General features: G+C 43.6%; 1 protein-coding gene across 1 annotated transcript in view; it reads left to right on the forward strand.

Annotated features, from left to right (window-relative positions):
• The first annotated feature begins 2,741 nt into the window (after nucleotides 1-2,741).
• LOC147889268 (cyclin-dependent kinase-activating kinase assembly factor-related / CDK-activating kinase assembly factor-like protein) overlaps nucleotides 2,742-14,470 on the forward strand; it is a 61,444-nt gene continuing 49,715 nt past the window's right edge. Inside the window, exon 1 of the mRNA XM_087391728.1 lies at nucleotides 2,742-2,885. Within this exon, the coding sequence (XP_087247854.1) occupies nucleotides 2,845-2,885 (41 nt within the window). The 5' untranslated portion in view covers nucleotides 2,742-2,844. The remainder of the gene's footprint in view (nucleotides 2,886-14,470) is intronic.

Consider the following 14,470-nt stretch of genomic DNA (forward strand, 5'->3'; position numbering starts at 1 on the left):
ACCCTAGGAGGAGCCTCAGATTAAGGAGGAGGAGATTATTCAAGCCCCAAACCCACCCTGCCCCAGGTTCACCATCCAAGAGGTGGCAAAATCAAAAGCTGATGTTTCACAAGATACTGAGGAAGAGCAAGATGTTCCAGAAGCAGTTCCAGTTCCTCCTCCCACTGAGAAGTAGAAAAGGTTGCCCCAATGGTACCTAAGGACATTGGAAGAGTCTCGGGTCATCGAATTACCTGAGAGTAGCAGTTCCGGATTGCGTCGATCTCAACGTCTTCAAAAGACCCCATCCATGAATTTTGCATTGGTGGCTCAGCTTGATGAGCCAAGGACCTTCAAGGAGGCGAAGGACAATCCAGAATGGCAAGCTGCCATGCAGGCAAAGATGGATGCTATCCTGAAGAACAATACCTGGGACTTAGTGGCCAGGCCCCCGTGACAGAAAGTTATCAGCACTAAGTGGGTACACAAACTTAAATATAAATCAGATGGCAGCTTGGATAAGTATAAAGCAAGGTTAGTGGTCAAAGTCCCAAACCCCACCCCTAAATAACTGCTTTTTTTCCCTAGTTCTCTTTTATCTAAACTACTCCTAAGAAAACCCGACTCCCTAGCAAAACCTGACCTACCCAACCATTGACTCTCCCTCGTTTCATGTTTGGGTTACCAACCTTTTTCCTAATTTCTAATTACCCCCGAATTATCTCATTTTTCTCACTATTTTTATTCCTAAAAAACTCCAACTTCGTCCTAGTTTTATCCTTATTTTTGCCCTTTTTTCCTTAACATTTTCTAAAATTCCCCCTTTTTTCAGTCTCGTCTTCCTTCCTCTTAATTTTTCATTTTTTCCTGTTTCCCCTAATTTTACTTTATTTCGTTTCAAGTTTTTATCTTCCTATTTCTCTCTAATTTTTTCCTAATTTTTTCTAAACTTTTCCTAATTATTCCCCTAGTTTTCCCTGTTTTATCCTCCCCAACTAAAAGGTGCTATTTCTCCCTACCTAATCACTGGCTACACTCATCTCCCTAAGTAACCCCCCGCAAACTACTTTCTCTCTAAAACGTTTTTTCACCGAACCTTTTTTAATTAAAAAAACCCCACACGTGCTCCCAACTTATGCCCTCCCTAACGCTCTGCTAGCTTGACTAAATCCTGACCATGATGCCCGACTGACCACGACTCTCTGCTAGCCCAACCCCCCTGACTAAGCAAGCTCCCCGCTATTTAATTGACCCTGCTCCCTTGTCTAACTCCCAGATCCCTTAAGACTTAGTGACCTACTGCTACTGGACCCCGGTTCCTCTTTGCATGTGTGTGTGTATGTATGCCATGTATATACACACAGACACACACACATGCATGCATGCACATGTGCACGTGCGTGCACACTTACACACACACACACACACACACATGAGCTTCTAGCTTTTAACTATTGTTGTCTTGGCAAACCATCTTTACTTGTTAAATAGAGTGACACATTAAAATTATCATAGGTTGTTGTCCACATGCTTTGATAGCAAACCACACGACATAAAACTTGTAGTTGTATTCAACTATGAGAATTCAAAGATTCACATGAACTTAGAACATCAAAATATTTATTATGTTTTTAATAAATGAAACTTGATATAGAAAGAAATAAACTCTAAAACATTTTAGCTTGTCAAGCGATTTTTATTCATGAATAGACAATATAAAGTTGCCATAAAGCTATTTTGAATGCCATAAAGAACTAAACGAGAAAGTTTTTATAAAAGTGGAGATTGTTACCAAAAATACAAAAGAACTCATTGGAGCTATACTAAATTATGATTTTATTTTCTTGATTGCGCAATGTGAAAAACAATTGACTACTACCTTTACTCAACCTATCATCATAAAATCATAATACCAAGCATAATGAACAAATCTATTCTGCTAAAATCACAAAAAGAAAATATGGGAAAAGGAATTTATTGCACAGACACACACAAACCTAATATATAACACAAGGTCACAAATTATAAATTGCAATTATGGAGCATGAGAGCATCTCGAATGTTGGAGGTAACACATATTAACACCAGTCCAAAAGACAATTAAGTAGACATTTCAAACAACATGCACATAAATTTAAAAGAGGGAATGATCACACATAAAAGTATAGAAGAAAGTTCATACTACATACAATAAGGTCAATATGCAAACAAAAAAAAAGTCCCAACAATGCACAAACATAGCAAAAATCGTGCATGCAATAAGATGATCTCCATAAATGGCAATTTGAAACACATGGCTTGATTAAAATTTTTAAAAATTACAAGTAAAAACTCACAAAAGCAGTCATCTCTTTGTTAGCACTACCTCCTAGGTGTTTAACACATATGAACTAAATCAGAATCAAAGATAGCTAAGGAGGACCTGATCACTTGACTTGGAGAATTGTAAAAAAAAACAAGAGTGCACGAGTGTGCGTGGGGCACTACCTCCTGGAGTAGTAGTAAAGCAAGGGCTTTTAGATGCAAGCTAAAAAGAAAAACGATTTTTTAAAAGGTAGTTAGGGAGAACGAGTCTCCATAAATGGCAATTTGAAACACACAATTTTTTTTTAAAAAAGAAAGGGCTAATGTTTTAAACTGTAACCACCCAACTAATCACTGACGAACCCTAGGGGATCCACTAATCTGGTCAAACTTGACCACCAAAAAAAAAAAAACCCTTTTCCCAACCCGAGGGCTTGGAGGGGAAAAAAATTAATAAGATGTGGCCTTGGCATCCATAAGCTAAATATTTGAACGCTTTGAAAATGGATAAGTACTAGGTGAATAGCGCGACTTGAGTTCAAGCTTCCTTCGGTTGCTAGAATGAGTAAGGAGATCGCCATTCGGCGCAGGATCTCAAATATGTGAGTTGAGGCGTGTTTCGTTAAGCAATAAAGTGAAATTTGCTCTATGATTAGTTTGATTAATCTCATGATGTCGGGAATTTTCGAAGGCATACTCTTGGTTTCCCTGGTGACACTCCTTTTTGGAAATAAGTGTTTGAAGCTTTCAAATGATTCGTTGGGTCAGTGAATGTCCCTGCATCCCAAAAAGTATAATAAATCACATGTCATTGTACGTCATAATTGAAAAGGGGTTCAGGGATTTAATCATAGGAAAGGAATAAGAATTGTTAAACTGATCGAGAAGAGGATATTCTTGGGAACCACCTTAGGGCAGCAGAAGATCGCTGTGACTTGCAGAGCAAGGAGATGCTCAACTAGAGTGCTGAAGACGGTACTTGGTACTTGGTGGCAGCCAGTAATTGCTGCAGGATGCCCAGAAGAAATGAAACTTGGCTAGAGAGAGATTACCAAAGGTTTCTGTATTTTCATAGAGTCCAAAGTGCCCAATAACGAACACAAGTGAAAAGAAGATCATATCCCTGCCTAACGGGGTGGACCCCAAATAACCAGAAGAGCTTGCTGAAGGAAACTGCCGGTAGAAGCTGCTGCAATAAGAATAAGAAGCTGTGGCTATGGCTAGGAATGAGTTAGGGTGGAAAGTGCTGACTTTGAGACTAGATAGAGGGTTTTGATGGAAATGGCCACATGCATGATTAAGGGAAAAGATTACCACAGATTTTGGATGGAGGTGATAATGTGTGCAACACACATTTTCAACAGATGCCCAACCAAGGCCTTTAAAACCATTACTCACTTCGAGGCTTCGTATAACAGAAAGCCCAAGGTTGACTACCTCAGGGTGTTTGGCTGCACAGCCTATGCAGATATGCCTAGTCACTAAGCCAGATGACAAGGCCATTAAATGCATTTTTGTTGGCTACAATAGTGAGAGCAAAGCTTACCGTCTCCACAATCCTTAGAGTAGAAGGATTTTGCAATGCCAGAAGAGATGGGCCATGGACTCTCTTGGGACCATATATTTGTGACAGGTAGCAGGAGCAATATGTTGACGTGCCAAGATCTTGCCATATGGAAGAATACGAAGCATAACCCACCACAAGAAAACCTGTGGATGAAGAGGGAGTGTGCAAGCCCAAAGTTGTTGCAATCTTTTTCGCCACCATGATGCATTACATGTCAAAGACCAGATGTGATTTGCATAGGTTGAAATCCAAGGGGGCAGAATACAGCCAGAATCATATGAAAGAAGAGCCCAGTGTTTGAGACGATGTGTGCTCAAGATAGGGTACTGATGTCATGGAGCATCTATGACAGTATATGCCAAAGGGCTGTCCCAAGCCAAATTGTCTGACTGCAGCAGGAAAAGACAGCACAGCACTTGCTTCATCAAGCACATTTGCCACAGCAAGGATCCCTTTACACCAAAGAAATTACCAGCATTTGGGCTCCTGCATTGCCAAAAGATGTGCAAACACCAAAGAAAATACGAGCATCTGGGCTCTTGCATTGCCAAAGGATGTGCAACTAATGTATTCTCTTTGCACGGAAAGAGTTACCATCAAGAGCATCCCGACCATGCCATTCCTATTAGAAAGCGTGCAGGTCACCAAAGGGCATCCCTTAACGTTGCCATCAATATGGCCAAGAAGAAAATCCCAGTGAGTTGGCCACTAGTGGCCGAATCACCTTGCATAAACTCGAGCACCGTTCACCCTTTGTGAGCCAGGATGTGTAAATGCATATTAAGAATATTTAGTCCCCCACGTGTACTTGGCGAGAGGAGGTGCTCTAAGGAAAGTAACCTCAAGCCTTTACCACCATGCTGAGACCGCTAGAAAGCCTCCAAGATAGTAGACATGAAGAAAGTGATATCTTGTCTAGCAAACATCAAAACCAAGATTAACTGTACTATACGGAATTGGACATGGAAGGGTGAAGTGGCTAACTTCCAATATTCCAACTTTTTAAGCTTGTGGTGAGGACCCAATCCGTTTGCAGACGAAGAGTAGCTTTCCATTCCAAAGGATAACTGAGATGACGTACGAGCTGCACAGATGAAACAATCTCCCTACGCCATAGAATGTTATGCCATGGACCTAGGTAATACCTTCTTGGGGGCGGGGGGGAGAGAGAGAGAGAGAGAGGTAGAAGCTTAGATTTTGAAAGTCTATCTCCAGTTGCCAAACCATACAATGATAAAGCACGCATGACGTGGGAAAGATCCTTCTCTTTGTTCTTGAGAATGAAGAAAGAGTCATCGGCATATACTTGTGCAATCATTGACCTCCCTTCATGCTTCTCTAGTCCATGCAAGCGACCTTAGCAACAAGATGATCTATGTAAAGAAGCATTGGATGAGTAGCTATTGCATATAATAATGCATTGAGAGGGGATCCTTGACGTACAAACGACGGGGAGTCCAATCCTTGGTTAGACCTCGAGAGAATACTTGATACAACCAGTAAATGATATGGTGCATCTTTTTCCCAAACCCCAATAATTGCATAGTCTATAAGATGAAATCCCATTGTAGTGTCAAAAGCTTTTGCAATATCCACTTGTAACAAGAGAACATCTTGTTGAGTGTATTTTGCTATCCCAACATAGGCACTAGCAATATTATCTGTAATATGTCTATGGGGAATGAACCCATGCTGAGTAGGATGTAGCCTATCATGTAGGAAACCTTTGATTCTGCCTTCTCAGCAACAAGCTTCTAAATGACTAGCATAAGTGTAATGAGCCTCTAGTCAATAAAATATTCACACAAGTTTTCTTAGGAGATAATTTGACCAACCATTTTTTCCAACTAGTTGGCTTGCTAGGTGAAAGGACATCCCAATACTTGAGAACATCCCAAGGACATCCCAAGGACAGCCTGGAGACTTTTATTTGCCACAAGAACGTATTGCATCGCTCAACTCCCTCTCTTTGAAAGGTGCCTTATTCTGTATGGCCTATTCATGGGACATAATTGGACACGCATGGCAGAGAATCTTTGGTCGTGCCGATAGTATATCTTGTGCTGGGAAAGTAACATGCCCAAACTGTTTGGCATAGTGGCTCACGCAAGCCTAGGCTAATTGTGCCAATGAGGTGGTCAGGTTACCATCAACATCTTTAACCCCGGCATATGCTTTCACAATATCTTTTATGGTGCGGGCTTTTGCAAAATTCCTTAGATGAGCAGCCCTTATTTCAAAAGCCTCGTTGCCTAGCCTTGGTTGTTGGCAGCCAATCAAAGGTTGCCACATGTCACAAGATGCACTGACTGCGAGGGTTTCCAATCCTTGGCCTCCTAGCCAGGCAAGGTCTACGCACCTCCCAAAAACGATATTGGGAGGGATGTGAGGAGGGAATGAAATATTATATCCAAGGATCACCAAAGTCCACATATGCTTGTGGGATTAATTCCCTTGCAAATACACGTGTCAAGCGTGAGTCCCTTCTACGAATAAACCATGCTCCACACCAAACGAGGGGTGAAGACCACCAGCTCCAACACGGGGACAAAGTCCGAAGTGCAATTCTAAAGGCAACCCCATGACCGAATCAAGGCGGGAGCCAACCAAACCAAGGCTATGTGAGACAAACCACATGGGGAAAAGCCGCCCCAAAGTCCACGTTAACCAACAAAGACCCACCTAGCACGGGTAGCTTGCTACCAAAGTCTACGAGGAATCACCAGGTGAGAACAATCGGGAAGCCGCCGTCGTCACACAATGCAAAAAAGTTACAAATAGTCTGCCGCCACACAGTCTCTGCCGTCGCCACGTGCCACGCTTGATGGAGAGGAGGTCTTATCGGAGAGCAACAAAGAAAGGGAGAACACCGAAATTGTGGGTGCTAACTTACCCAGAGCAAGGTAAGCTCTTATTATGTATGTATGGTACAAAGGGGTATATACTAGGCCATTGACCTTTACCCCAACAACCTCCCACTTAAAGGCCAATGCGCCTTTAAGGGAGAAGATGGGCATTCTAATGTCATCCGACACCCATCAATACTCTGCAATGTGTGCAAACCGCTCCGAGGAAAGACTCTTTGTAAGAAGATCTGCAGGGTTCTCATCTGTGTGAACCTTGACAAGCTGGATGCGCTTGTCCTCAATCACCTCTCTGATGAAGTGATACTTCACATCAATATGCTTTGTCTTCGCATGGAAGACAGGATTCCGTGCCAACTGGATGGCACTCTGACTATCACAGTACAAAACTGCAATGCTCATGTCTCCAATCCAAGGGTCTCATTCAAATTTATGGTAGAGCACTCCCAGCCATTAGATCAATTGGTAGATCCAAGGGAGGGGGGGATGAGGGGAAAGTGTGCTTCAATCTGGTCCATGGATCAAGGGGTAGATCCAAGGGAGACCAGATTAATGGCTAATAGGATTTAGGACAATGGGTTCCAAACCATGGGTGAGAGGTCTCCCCAACCATAAATGCTCAACATGTCCTTTTGTACAATACAACATACTAGTGTCCCACACAAAGAAGCCTTCTCATTGGTAACCTCAAATCCCTCTCTAATCCCTTGAAATTCTGCATATAGATGTTCTCATGAAGATCTCCATGTAGAAAAGCTGTTTTTACATCCATTTGGACAAGCTCCATGTCCTCTCTGGCAACCAATGCAAGCACTATACGAAGGGTAGTCATCTTCACCACTAGGGAAAAGATCTCATCAAAGTCAATACCCTTCTCCTGCTTAAAACCCTTGGCTACCAACCTTGCCTTATACTTAGGCAATGCATCTGCTGGAGACATCTTCAGCCTGTAAACCCATATGCATGGCAATGCATGCTTTCCCTTGGGCAAATAAGCCAAATCCCAAGTAGCATTCTTCATCAAAGAATCCATCTCTGACTGCATAGCCTTCTCCCACTTATGCTTGTCATTCCTAGACATAGCATCCTCAAAGCATGAAGGCTCACTGTCAACAATGGCATTCACTTCCTCTATATTGGCCAGGCTAGAGAGGCAATGCTTCCGCTCGCACTTTCAAGATTCACGTACCAAGGGATTGCTTTTTGACTCCTTAGCTCACCCAGCGGGGATGCACGGCAGCCCTTGTTGGGGGCCAGACTTGTCGGATACAGAGTGGGCCCGTGTGGAGCGGCTACAGGTTCTCATGTTATCACGAATGATTCGTGGTAAGTCATCTGTTCCTCACCAGAGCATTCAGGCTGAGTTTGGGTCACCCCCTTTATAGCTAGATGCTGCATTTCAGGTCATCACATATCTGTATCGAGTTAGGGAATATGGGGATTATACCTCGGGGCGTAGCAGGCTACCATGGATAGCTCTATCCTCTTCTATGGCACTCGCAGCAGGAGGAGATCAGAGGTGCTGGTATGCATGTACAGAGAGATGGTTTGAGCGACTGGGGCTCCACATGGATAGACTACCTCCCTTCCAGTATAACATGGATGCTCTGTTCTCTCCCCTCTTATCACACGAGGTCAACCGGGTTATCCATGAGGATCTACTACAGCTACACACTTTTTGGACCTAGTTGGAACCGAGTGAACTCCCAGTGAAGCTTAGCTTCTACAGAGATCACTTCTTACATATCACAGCGGAGGGTTTCATTGACCCACTAGGATACACACAGATTCACCCACCCCACTCGCTGAGGATCTCTCTTGGGCAGTTCCGGGTCTCTTCACACATACTTCGCATCGAGAGCGGCAGAGTAGAGCGACTACCCAGGGAGCGGCACATATGCACACTGTGTGACATATAGGAGGTTGAGATTAAGGAGCATTTTATCTTTAGGTGTCCTATGTACTATGAGATCCGAGGACATTTCCACTGCCTCTTTAGGAATAGTTATGGGATTTTAGCCCGTTTCCTCTCCTACCCAGATCAGCGGTGTTTGGCAGGTTTCATTCATGAGGCACTTAGACACCGTGAGAGGATACTCCGAGCACGGAGACAGGAGCAGACTTCTTCCTCGGTTGATCCCTCTCAGAGCTCTATCATGGAGTTTTTTCAGCTAGATCACATGGACCCCAACGAGACGAGGCCTCGACATGACCGTGACCCGGAGCCCGTGACCCGATAGCTCAGACAGAGGGTTGACACACAGATCACACTTGGAGACATCCCCTCCTTGTTTAGAGTCGGAGCCCGACCGGCGGGGGTCACAATAGCCCTGGTTAGACGCAGAGCTACGACCAGGAGACGTGCCAGGACTGCACCTCTGAGTGGCCGACAGCACTCTATTATCAGCTTCATGCCTCCATTGCCTCATCCATCTAGATATCTTGCTGTTGCTGGGGATGATGATGATATTGATGATGATGTTGAGATTGATATATAGTCGACCATCGACATGACTATGTTGTACTTAGGACTTAGTACTACCATTCTGCATTTTTGCATTTTTTGCATTTTGCATTTTGCATTGGTATGGATGCTCGTTTAGTAGCCCCACTACCACAGCTCGTTGTATCAAGATTTTCACAGTCTCATAGACCCATTGGTCTTCCGAAGACTTTAATAAACTTTCTTTCTTTCTTTCTTTCTTTCTTCTTGGGCTGCACATTAGCTTTGCCTTAGCCTTTATCGTTATTTCATTTGTAGCAATCTTTTTTGAAATGGCCTTTCTTCCCACAATAGAAGCTTTCCAAATCCTTTTTGGCATGGGATTTTCCTCTAGATTTGCTTCTAGACTTGCTTGTATTTCTGTCGTGGTATTTCCCCCTGGAATATGACCTCCCTCTCACATTGAGAGCACTTGAACTTTTAGTTCCAGCATTGTTCTTTCTATTTACCTCCTTAGTGAGAAGGCTACTCTCAACATCACTACTTGTCAAGCCTCCTGCACGGGCTGAATTGCTTATAGGCTTTGCGTTTTATAGGCTTTACTTGCTTCTTCCGGACTAGAACATTGTATTCCAATAGGAGAAGTTTGTGCCATGCAACTTCTCAATGTTAAACAATGCATTCTCTAATGCCGAAGCCATCACAATGGATGATAGAACAATCAGGATACACTGCACCAATGTACCAAACTCAAGTCCAAAAAATATCAATTGCAATGACAACAGCCACAGTATCACTGTCACAAATACATGTTCTGCTGTAAGTGACCTCAGGGCATCCCAAAACTAGCCAATAGCTTTTGCACGGTAGCTCCGATGCAAAAAGTGTAAACAGAAGAAATGTAGCTTGTAGAAAACTCTACAACTTCTCAGTTTACAGCAAGTCCAAAATCCTTACAGATTTCCTTATATCTGCTGTTGGAAACCACCACCTGCAAACTTTTACTGCTGTAATAACAGTCTGCAACAGTTTTGGCCTGTTTTGAACTATCAATATCTTCCCAACCGTAACTCGGTTGCCTTTGCTGTAAACACCAAAGTTGTAGATAACCAATAGATCTACAAACTTCTAGTTTACTGCAATTTTTTGATATTCACTGTTGAAAGCAGCCCCCTGCTCACTTTTTCTAGCTGCTGTCATAAACTGTCAAAACTGTAAATCATGGGCATACCGGGCATCATAACTTTTTCTCTAAATCTCGAATTGAAATGCTTTAAAAAACAAGATTGTAGATTGTCCAAAAAACTAAAACTTCTTATGGATTATCTGATATTCACTTCTGAAAACAGCCACTTGCTCACTTTTTACTGCTGTCACAAGACTGCAAACTGCCAATCACCAACTTTTCTTGAAGCATTTGAGGCATAAACTACAATGAAATAGCCCAACAATTTTGAAAATTGTTGTCCAAAAAATTCCGTTAGTGGGAAGAGTATTGCCCTCACAAAAAATAATCCCTTCCTGGGATACAAGACAGCTTCAGAAAAACACTGCTCACTTATGCTCACTTTCTCAGCTAAACAAAGGCTCAAAATGCATCAATTGTAAGCAATCACTTTCAGCTAACCTTTGGCTTGATATGCATCAACTTGAAGGTATAAACCCAACTGAAATCTGAATGTACCAGCCGCCTTTGATCAATTGGAGCGCTACAAGCAAAAGACGTTTTTGCTTTCGGGCCCCAAAAAAGCAACTTCCAGTGGTTGGAATTACAGAGCAGCAGGTCGTTTTTGACCATAGATGGATAATATTCCTTCTCCCCTGCTCAAACAAGGCAATAGACTGCTGGAACAGTCGAGGCAACTTGATATGTATGGCTGAAACAATAAGAACGAGCTAGTATATGTCAAAATACAGCTCCCAGGGGCAGCCCACGGGAAGCAGGAGACTCCACGTAACAAGTTCGGGCTCTTGGCTGATACCAGTTGATGGAGAGGAGGTCTTATCGGAGAGCAACAAAGAAAGAGGGAGAACACCGAAATTGTGGGTGCTAACTCACCCAGATCAAGGTAAGCTCTTATTATGTATGTATGGTACAAAGGGATATATACTAGGCAATTGGCCTTTATCCCAACAACGCCCACAATTAGTCATGCAGTCTACATAATCTTTACTGCTTTGATACCATGTTGGTAGCCAATCAAAGGCTCCCACATGTCACAGGATGGACTGAGTGCGGTGGGTGCCAATCGCCTGCCTCCTAGCCATGCAAGGCCTCCTCACCTCCCCAAAAGGATCCTGGGAGGGATTTGAGGAGGGTCTTCAAATGAGGCATTATATCCAAGGATCACCAAAGTCCACATATGCTTATGGGATTACTTTCTTTGTAAATACACGTGTCACAAGTGCAAGTCCCCCTTGCGAATAAACCATGCTCCACACCAAATGAGAGGTGAAGGCCACCAGCTCCAACACTTGGACAAACACCGAAGTGTAGTTGATCAAACCAATGGCTGAATCAAGGTGCGGGGCCAACCAAACCAAGGCTATGTGAGACAAACTACACGAAGGGCAAAGCTGCCCTAAAGTTCACGTTAACCAACAAAGACCAGCCTAGCACGGGAGTCACCAGGTGAGAGCAATCAAGAAGTTGCCGCAGTCACATAGTCCCCCGCCTCTGGCCACACAAGCCTCACCTCCCAACAAAATCTATGGAGGGATGCGAGGAGGGTCTTCAAATGAGGCATTATATCCAAGGATCACCAAAGTCCACATATGCTTATGGGATTAATTTCTTTGCAAATACATCAACAAGCGCAAGTCCCCCCTGCGAATAAACCATGCTCCCCACCAAACAAGGGGTGAAGGCCACCTGCTCCAACACGTGGACAAACACTGAAGTGCAATTGATGAAACCAAAAGCAACCCCATGACCGAATCAAGGCAGGGACCAACCAAACCAGGGCTATGTGAGACAAACCACATGGGGTAAAGCTGCCCCAAAGTCCAATTAACCAACAAAGATCAGCCTGGCACTGGGTAGCCTGTTGTAGAAGTCCACGGGGGTCTCCAAGTGAGAGCAATCAAGAAGCCGCTGCTGTCACACAGTGCAGTAAAGTCTCAAACAGTCTGCCGCTAGGAATAGTCTCTACCTTCGCCACGTGCCACACCCACGATAGCCGCGCCCACAGTCCGTCTTGCAGTCTGCAGAATCTTTTCAGCTTTGATACTATGTTGGTAGCCAATCAAAGGCTGCCACATGTCGCAAGCTGCACCAGTGCGGCGGATCCCAATCTCCCGCCTCCTAGCCATGGAAGGCCTCAAAAAGATCCCGTGAGGGATGTGAGGAGGGTCTTCAAATGAGGCATTATATCCAAGGATCACCAAAGTCCACATATGCTTATGGGATTAATTCCTTTGCAAATACACGTGTCACAAGCACGAGTCTCCCCTGTGAATAAACTGTGCTTCACACCAAAATGAGGGGTGAAGGCCACCACCTCCAACATGGTTTCCCATTTTTCAAATTTCTAGTTATCATTATATTTTAAAAGATGCCTAGCCTGACATAGACAGGCACCTTAGTAGGATATTAATCTTGTAAGTAACTACAATCTATCGAAACCTGACAGTTGTTTTTAGCCTTGGCAACATCCTTCCTAAGATGGTGCATGTAGTACTTCCCATATTCACGGATTACGTACTGCATGCGAGTGATAAATGCAGTCCATGCATATTCAACATTTATGAGACTTTGTGTCCAAAGAGGTGCAATGGCATTGGAGACCATGTCCTTGTATGCCTCATGCTGCAATTAAGTGTTATTCACAATAAGAGGCCTTTGATTGGGCAGCCTGTCATTTTGCATCTCATACAAAGACAGCTTTAATTAAAGCGGAGAATTATTCGAGTGTGGATATGCATAGTCGACCCAAAAGTGGCAAGTAAATGCATCATATTGGTGGATATTAACCACATACCAACGATCCAAGTGAGCTCGATAGGCTGACTGCGCATTGTGCTGGAATGTGTAACCAGGCATCAAAGCTCGTACTTTTTTCCATAGGTCAGCAAGTCTCAGCTGAAGTAGTAGGTGAGTCCAACGCTCACGCTCAGAAACCAGCATATGCATATTACTTAAGGTATTATCCCCTTGATGTAGAGCATTATTTCACAAATAAAAGCATGGTGTCTCCAAGGATATTGCCTCATGGCCTGCCATATCAATGCTGTGAATTGCGAAGATTGTGGAGCATATACCAAGGAAAACTAAAAAATCCCCCCTTCTACAAGACATTGCACCATCTACCTTCTCGATTATTAAAAGCCACAATAGGCTGAAGTGCATGTTTCACAAGAACTACCGCACTAGAGAAAGAACGCTCTTCCGCATAATATTATCATATCCTACAAAGTGCCCCGTCCGGCCTGCATATGCATGCTGTTAATGCTTTTGTAGAGTCACTATGTTCGGCTGGAATTTACCCATACCAGTCTCCATTTTCGTAAGTCACATAAGCCTTGCACATTATAAGTCAAGCATTTTATTTGTTCCAGCATATTTACAGATATGTGCGGGTTATATCTCTTCCAGAAAAGGCATTCAAGACTGCATGTCCACCTTAGGGTCCAAGATATGATCTTGATGTGGCATCGCATCATGCTGATTGGGCAACATAAGAGCCACATCATCTTCCGGGAATAAAATACGACGCTCAGTCACTGCAGCCCAAGTAATGCCTATGCCAGAGTTCTCGGCAGGAGTATGCCCATTAGAGGAAGCACCAGTTCAAGTGTGAGGTCGAAGGTTTTCCTAACCATAGCTGATTTTTCGGGGATTGCCAGCCATCATTGGCAACTTTTTCCTTGGCTTTTATTGAGTAGCAGAAGGCATCAAGCCATTAATATTACCAGCAGGAATGATTTTGCCTTTTCCTTTGTCTTGGACAGCGGGGGTTGGTTTCACTGATGTAGGAAGTGTTTCAGGGGCATCTTATGGAGCCATGTGCCAAAATTTACAGCATTCAAAACAAGCCCCAGCATTTGAGCTTGTAAAAGGCACTACCCATCGCAAAATTGTTGACGGTGATGGAATATAATTTTGGCGTAGGGATATCCGTATCCCACAAAATGCAAAAACAATTGGAATTCCCATGTTACCGGGGTGGACACGCCACGTTGCCCAAAGAAGCTGCAATTTTTGGCAACAAGCACTGGGGAAAGTCCATGAGGCATGGATGCCTAATCAGCGAAGGGTAGTCTCGTGTGGGAGACAATTCCAAGACATGTACTGTCTGCCGCTATATTATAGAG

The sequence above is a fragment of the Dipteris shenzhenensis genome, chromosome 20 (genome assembly GCF_047967505.1).
Source record: "Dipteris shenzhenensis isolate YYH24624 ecotype China chromosome 20, Dip_SZ_1.0, whole genome shotgun sequence".
NCBI lineage: Eukaryota > Viridiplantae > Streptophyta > Polypodiopsida > Gleicheniales > Dipteridaceae > Dipteris > Dipteris shenzhenensis.